The 8201-nt window shown below is 41.0% G+C and overlaps 1 protein-coding gene across 1 annotated transcript; it reads right to left on the bottom strand.

The window, feature by feature from the left end:
• Positions 1-366: 366 nt before the first annotated feature.
• On the bottom strand, positions 367-5709 carry LOC310770766 (protein HGH1 homolog; the record flags this gene model as incomplete). Its single annotated transcript, XM_083663478.1, has 8 exons — positions 367-464; positions 1797-1897; positions 2583-2748; positions 2839-2851; positions 3722-3841; positions 3885-4022; positions 4689-4827; positions 5474-5709. 8 exons carry the CDS (start codon positions 5707-5709, stop codon positions 367-369), a joined length of 1011 nt encoding a protein of 336 aa, XP_083519604.1.
• Positions 5710-8201: the final 2492 nt, after the last annotated feature.

The raw sequence follows: 8201 nt of genomic DNA, 5'->3' as shown, positions 1-8201 counted from the left end.
ACATAGGAATCCTGTTTAGAAACCACGCTACTTTTTCAGTTCCAGTGTTTGAGAAAACGATAGTATCCAGTTACTCACGCGACCATAGTTACTCACGCGACCATGACACAGTTTGTTAAGATCCAGAGAATCCACGAGCAGGCAGATGAGGCAGCAGAAAGAACGAGAGCAAAGCAACCGGTCCGTGTTGCGACGCGCATCCAAGCAGCTGAGTCCGTCCTCAAAAGAAATGGTTATTAGCAGCAAGCTAACAATCCAGCCACGTTATTAATGCGTTACAATTTGATTAATTTAAACTAAGTTCTATTATCGACTGGTACACTGAAGTTATAGGAGTAAATACACACACACACACACACACACACCTTAATTTTCTTCATCTGTCAGCTCTTCTGGACCAGCCAATGGCAGCAGGAGGAAGGGCAGGATGTCCACGGCATCACTTAGCAACCACTCATGATGGGCTGAACAGAATGAGGAGACAACACAAGTAAAACCTAATATGGTTAATGACCTGCATTTATATCCTGCACTTTTATCCAAAGCACTTTACAAACAGGTACATTCAGCCATTCACACACACATTCATACACTGATCGATGGCAGCAAGCTACCACTCAGGGTGCTGGCACAGCCATTGGGAGCAATTTTGGGGTTCAGGATCTTGCTAAAGGACACTTCGACATTAGGGCTGTCAAAGAATATTCTACATTTGAATATATATTCGAATATAACAATTAAAAGAATATTTGAATCTGAAAATTAATATTCAAATGTATTATTATTATTTAAAATAAATTAACCCAGGTAAAAAACCTGGCCAAGAGGGCAACATAAAAACATACATATTTTGCCTGGTTATTTAAAAACATTACAAAAGTGTAGGCTACTACTGTATTAGTACTGACTGAATAAATATGGGGGGAAAAAAACAATGTTGAAACAAGCAAAAAGTTTATCTTCAAATAAATATACCAAGTAGTTATATAAGCTCTCTGGTTGTATAGAGGGTATGCACACCCACTGGAAGACGCCCCCTCAATCAGGAATGAGTGTCAAATTGAGTGTCAAATTCCTCCCTGAGCAGCAGGTGTCAGTTATCTAGGCTGATTACTGCATTCAAGCTCAGTCTTGCTGTGACTCAGTGCGCATGACCTCACAGTGACTTCTGCCTCTGTGACATCACGTGCATACCCTCTATTGGTTTGCCTTGCCACGCACGCAAAAAAGTATTATATATTATATTTTATATTATTATTATTATTATATATTCAAACGAATGTGTTTTGTTTAGAGGGAATATTCAAAAATGATTGTGGGGCAATTTTGACAGCCCTATTCGACATGCAGACTGAAGGACGCAGGGATCGAACCACGACCTCTTTTATCCAAAGCGATTAGTGGACGACCCGCTCTACAGTAGCTCCCGAGCTACATAGTCTATCTGATGAAGATGATGAAGACTTTGGTGGAGGATCAATAATTGTTGCCACTGTAACTCTGGAAAGGTGAAGTTCCAATAATCCCCTGAGGTATAATAGCCACAGACATAGACAGAAATGGACTCTCTCATTGACTCTTACGTAGACTCTAAAGTAGTCAAATCAAACAACACACGATGGAGTTTAATGGGGGCTCTGACAATCACAGCACGTCAAAGGTTACTAACTTAATGGCATTTTGTGGCCAAACTGGTCCGTTGGAAAACAGAATTATTGACGGATACATTTCTGTGTGTTGGGCTGGTTTGGAACATCCAGTACGTTGAGTAACCTACTCGCCACTGTGTGTCTCACCGTGATCAAAACAGCAGTTGCGTAGGGTGCCTATGACTCCTCCCCTTCTCACTGTGGAGGCCTCGTACTGGGTGTAGGGCAGTAACCTCTGGACGACACACCTGAAACACACACAAACACCAGTAAACTCTGGACTACACACCTGAAACACACACAAACACCAGTAACCTCTGGACTACACACCTGAAACACACACAAACAACAATTGTAACATATTAAATAGTGGAAGTGCTTGGGCTAGTGTTGCTAACTGCTCAATGTGTACATTGAAATCCACTGGAGACACATTACAAGTTTAGTAGACCGTGCAGCCTTGTTTAAAGAATTATCTTTTGTCCTCGCACGTTTTCACAATATTTGCATTCAATCAAATCATACATTTTGCCCCAATATCATATCTGAGTAATTGATAGAAGAGACTATTATGCCACATTAAATCAAAAGCTTTCTTAAAATCAACAAAGCATGGAGTGTGTGTGTGTGTGTGTGTGTGTGTGTGTGTGTGTGTGTGTGTGTGTGTGTGTGTGTGTGTGTGTGTGTGTGTAAACTGGTACATCTTCCCCTGTGATCTGGCTTTCGTTTGGAAGATCATGAGGCTTTGTTCATGTTTACTGTTCTGACAGTATGTCTCTGAAGGAGTGACAGGATGTGTTGTACCACCTGTCCCCTGTCCAGTATTTTTTTGAATGTTGTTTGGATCCAAATGTTTTAACCTTTTGTGTCAATAAAAATAACTAACTAGTTTCTGGCTTCAGATAGCTGCGTTAGATCACCCCCCCCCTTCACCTGTCCTTGTCCAGTATGTAGTTTCTGGCTTCAGATAGCTGCGTTAGATCATCAGAGCCATGTTTTACCTGTGCGTAATGCCTTGCTATGGCATAGTCCATGTTGTTATTGCGAATGGCCGCTTTGTGTTCGGCAATCCTAATTTTGAGTGCGCGTTTGGTCTGACCTACATAGACCAAACCCCATGGACATTTTAGAATATACACAACATGGGTAGTACTGCAGTTAATAAATGATTTGATATTGTATTTTTTACCTGGATGGACAAACTGTTTGGAGTCAGATGAATTAGAACAGTGGGTGCAATGACCACATCTGTAAAAAGCAGAGGGGAGCGGGGGTAGCCAGGTGGTTTTCTGGGGGGGACTCATGGCACTGTGGACCAGTCTGTCTTTCAGTGAACAAGATTTTCTAAAAGAGATGAGGGGGGGTTCCGCACATATTTGTCTCAAAGCAGGGTCGCTTTGAAGGACATGCCAGTGTTTATTAACAATGTTTTTGATTTCCCCTCCAATAGAAGAGAACTCGGTGGAGAGGCAGAGGCGTGGGGCGGAGCAGCGCTTCGATTTAATGAGGAGGCTGGCTATGTCGGTGCGCAGAGCTCTCTGATACGATAAGAGTAGCAGTATTGTTAATTCCTTAACGATACCCATCCATATTCTGGAGGCCAGAGGAGATGGCGGTAAGTGTTGTGAGACATTCTCACATTTTCTATCCTATGTTTCCTCAACATTGCAATAGCTCCTTCCAGTTCTGCGGTTGAGTTCGTGCAGTGGAAAAATAAGAAAACTGTGCACTGTCTAATATGGTGGTTTATTAAGACCTTATGTGGATTGAACACTGCATTTGGAGCTTAAAATGACTGAGAAGAACAGCATTATTTTGGAATGCAGTGCTGGAATATTTTCTATTTGCTTGGCGATTGGCTACATTTGTATTTAGTTTTTGGCATGTGTTGACACAATGGAATATCTTACGATAAGCCAATTTCAAGCCATGGGATGATTTTCATGATAATGAGAGTATGTATATTTAAGACTGTCTTTCATTTTTAATCACACTGTTTTTATATTAATTATTTTAGATGCATGTAACAATCTAGAGATGCAGTGCAGTTCCACAGCAAAGACAGTACTTACCTGCTGCACTTTTGTGATGCGGGTTTTTTCAAAGCAACACAGCAGGATAGACATTTCAATCATGCAGTCATCCATGAAGGCAATGTCATTTGTTTTTGGGCCATGTTCAGGGGCACCGAGCTGTAAAGGCAAGTTGGGCTCATGGGTCTTTCAGAGGACTAACCTTGAGCACAGTCTTGCAGGTCTTCACGTGGCGGGTCAGGTTGCTCAGGATGGTACAGATCCGATCAGAGAACAAGTACTCTCCATCCAAAAGGTTCTTAAAGAACACTGGAAGACAGTTGGCCTCTGTCACCAACACCTGGGAGAGACGAGAAACACACCAAATTACATTATGCAGGGATATTTATATACACTTGTGAAAACAATGTTACATGTCACAACTTACCTGCTATAACATCACGTCACCTTTAAATGCTCATATATGTTGTCATATTCTCAGTAATTTTTAGGTTTAAGATGATTAAATTGCTAAAGACAGAATTATGGTGTCATTATTGAGTGTGCGAGACTTTGAGGCCATTTACACCTGGCATTAACATGTGTTTTCTGCCATCAGATTGCAATCAGATTGTACTTGACCACATTAACCTGATTCCATTTACACCTGGCGTTAACATGTGTTTTCATTGCAATCTGATGGCAGAAATGGGTGTCCTCTCAATCTGCATAAAGTTGCTGTATCCAGATTGAGAGGACACATTGCATTTATACTTGTGTTCAATGTGTACACAATGGATCCCTGACCACCTCCGGAGGTGGTTTGGCCGATCAGATTGCAATCCTTCTTCAATGCGTTTTGGGGGTGTTTACACCTGTACTTTCAAGTGATAAAACACAATCTGATTGCAATGTGATGACAGAGAAAACACATGTTAATGCCAGGTGTAAATGGCCTCAGTGTAGCTGTCTACTATGATGCAATGCGACAGTGGCTAATCCTCAATCAAACCATGAGACAGATTACCTGGTGCAGTGTCTCATCAGCTGACAGATTAATGAGCGCGTGGTAACAGTCCTTCACTATGGCAATAGAGGGGTCAGCGGTCAGATTAACCAACGCCACCAGGAAGTCAGCTTTAGACCGGAGGGAGCAGCGGCCATCCCTGGAGAACAGACACGGATTAGCAATAGCTAGTTAGTTAACAAAAGAACAAGTGGATGACAAAATTGGTAGAGCAGCAAATCCTCAAAGCAGTAGTAGAAAGCAAAATCATTTGGTGAGTCAAATCTTTTAATTGATAGATACACTACATTGCCAAAGGTATGTGGACACCCTGTCTAATTGGATCTGGCCATTTCAACCACACAAATTGCAGACAGGTATATCAAATAAATCAAGGATACAGCTATGCAATCTCCACAGGCAATAATTGGCACTCGGCAGTATAATGGGCCATACTGAAGATCTCAGTGACTTTCAATGTGGAATCATTTCCAATAGTTTGTCAAACTTCCTCCCTGCTAGACCCAGTCAATTGGAAGTGCATTGTGCATGATATTGTTATTCTGTATAATATTAATATAGTTTTAATATCTGTTGTGTTGCAATTTTAGGTGTGGGTCACTGTCTTGGCCCACTGTGACTTGTGTGTACCTGTTGTAAACCTACAGCACTGTTGCACATAGAACACTGTTCAGCTTGCCTCTCTTTATATAATTGTTAATCATATTTATTGTGATTAAAGATTATTTTTGTGTAAACTCTCCAGTGTGTAGTGTTTGCCTGCATGCCTTTTAGAGGTCCAAGACCTGCTCTGCATTTCTTCTAAGGTCACAGTGTCTCGCAACGACTTCAGCAGCACTTGAGCTAACTGCTTCCCAACAGTTGTCGTCAGCAGGTGTGCCTCAAGGTTGAGCAGGCATGGCACTACCTGTGAGAGTGACTGGCTGTCACTCTGAAGCTGGTCTGTGTGAATGGCAAAGGGCTCAAGCAGCTTGACGAGGTTCTCCAGCTTAACCCAATCGCTTGTGAGAAGTGTGTCCATGCTCAACTCCTCAAGTAGTTGGTTTAGTTCAGCTCTGGTCTCCAAGGAGTCTTCTCATCATATCAAAAGTGCTGTTCCAGCGTGTGCTACAATCCCGGACCAGAGTTTTGCCACACCTTTTAAACATTTCTTCATTTGCCACTGATGATTTCCTCACAGCGTGTACCAGCTTTCTTGCTCTTGTTATGATTGCATCTGCACTTTGGTGCTTCATGGCATCTTTCAGTGTTAGCTGAAGGGTGTGGGCCAGGCATGGCATTCTCTGGAACTTGTTGTTCTCATCTTCTGGCAGGTCAAGTTCTTAGCAAAAGCAACAAGAGAGAAACAGACAATTAGATAATGTAAGCATCATGTAGAACACAGAAAATAGTTGTACAGTTCTGTTCAACTTCAGCCATGTATTTGATTTAATAAAAACTGATTTGTGAATTCTGGCTGTTCTCACTACTCACCCTAGGTTCTAGAGCAGGGGATCATATTTATGCAAGCTTACTTGTTTTATTATAATTAATTTTAGGGATGCACTGATATATCAGCCGTGTATTGGTATCGGCTGTTATTGGCCTTTTTGACTGCAATCGGCAATCAGCAAGAAAAGATGTCGTTCACTGATTGCAGTGGCCAATATTTAGCCTATCAGTTGTGTCACATAATTTGTTGTTTGTTTCATCATTACATGACAGTATGATTGAATTTGTGCTCATTCAATGACAATGTGATGAAGGGTTCAAAAAACTTTAAAACAGGCCAGTTATTTGTTTATAATAAAGATTTCTTTGTTTCCCTGTCAAAAAAGGCATAGAAAACATATCAGGACCGGCTATTGGCCAAACTGTTATTTTATTTAAACATTATTGTGTCTCTCCATATTCATTTTAAACTTGGATATGAAATTATATGAATGATAATAACTATGTCAAAGTGCAGAGTAGACATGTCAGTGTCAACTTCACACTTTTGAACCTGGGCTAAAATGGACTATACCCCTCCTGAGGTTAGCTGACAGTGTGATGTCATAGAGGAGGTATATCAGAGCGCGTGCATATATCATTTGTGCTGCCACTAGGGGTGTACAGTGTTCAATATTAGTCCAGAAATGACAATATGAGTGACCTCTGGGCTCTGGGTGGGTTTGACGGCCTGGCATGTTTTTTTTTACCCCTCCCGAGGTTAGCTGACAGTGTGATGTTATAGAGGAGGTCTATCAGAGCGCATGCATATATCGTTTGTGCTGCCACTTTCGACACAGGGGTGTACAGTGTCCAATTTGTAAAGGCTAGCACTCCAGTGAACAGGTTTTAGCCATTTACATACTGAGAAGAGCGTTCTCAATGTTATTAAAACAGTTGGTGTTAAACAGAAACATAATGTGTATTGTATACCTTCGTTTAGATGCTTTGTTTATTGTTTTAATCTGCCAACTAACCATTTTTCTATGCCTTTTAAAAACATGATTACGCCGCTTTTACTCTGAAGGTAACCGGAAGTCTTATATTCGCTAGCTCCGCAAACCGGAAGTAAACCGGAAGTCTTATATTCGTTCATAGGACGGAGCTGAATTTCTGAGCAGGAATTTCTTACTTCCGGTCAGGCTTTTTCAGAATAAAAGCGATCATTCAAACTCGATAAAATACACAAATTGAAGTTATATCACACAAATTGAATAAAAATACAAATGGAAAAGGTTATATTCCATTTAGATCTATATATCCTTTGGTATTGTAGTACTAACTACTTCTATATTATTATATTAAGCTTGCTCCAATCAGTCAGAACACCATGAAAACGCTCCGATTTCAAATAAAGATTAAAAATCTAAAGTCAATTGTTCCAGGGCAAACTCACTTGATCCATGTAGAGGCATAATCCATCTATCATAGGGAAGTCATCTTGAGGCTGGATGGGTGTCAATTTTTGTGTTTTGGACATGTATGTACAGTGTCAAGTGAGCAGGAATTTTATAGCTGCCCGCTCCCATTCAGAACACCATGAAAACGCTCCGATTCCAAATAAAGATTAAAAATCTAAAGTCAATTGTTCCAGGGCAAACTCACTTGATCCATGTAGAGGCATAGTCCATCTATCATAGGGAAGTCATCTTGAGGCTGGATGGGTGTCAATTTTTGTGTTTTGGACATGTATGTACAGTGTCAAGTGAGCAGGAATTTTATAGCTGCCCGCTCCCATTCAGAACACCATGAAAACGCTCCGATTTCAAATAAAGATTAAAAATCTAAAGTCAATTGTTCCAGGGCAAACTCACTTGATCCATGTAGAGGCATAGTCCATCTATCAAAGGGAAGTCATCTTGAGGCTGGATGGGTGTCATTTTTTGTGTTTTGGACATGTATGTACAGTGTCAAGTGAGCATGATTTCTAACCCCACATTGGATAAGCAATAACCACGCCCTGTGGCGCCGGGATTGGCCAGGAGCATTGAAGCTTGGGACTAAAGCACCTGGGGTTTTTCATCTTTTAAAATAAAGATGTTT

This window comes from Poromitra crassiceps, assembly GCF_964638095.1.
Source record: "Poromitra crassiceps genome assembly, contig: HAP1_SCAFFOLD_223, whole genome shotgun sequence".
Classification (NCBI taxonomy): Eukaryota; Metazoa; Chordata; class Actinopteri; order Beryciformes; family Melamphaidae; genus Poromitra; species Poromitra crassiceps.
This window is presented reverse-complemented; position numbering and strand designations above follow the sequence as displayed.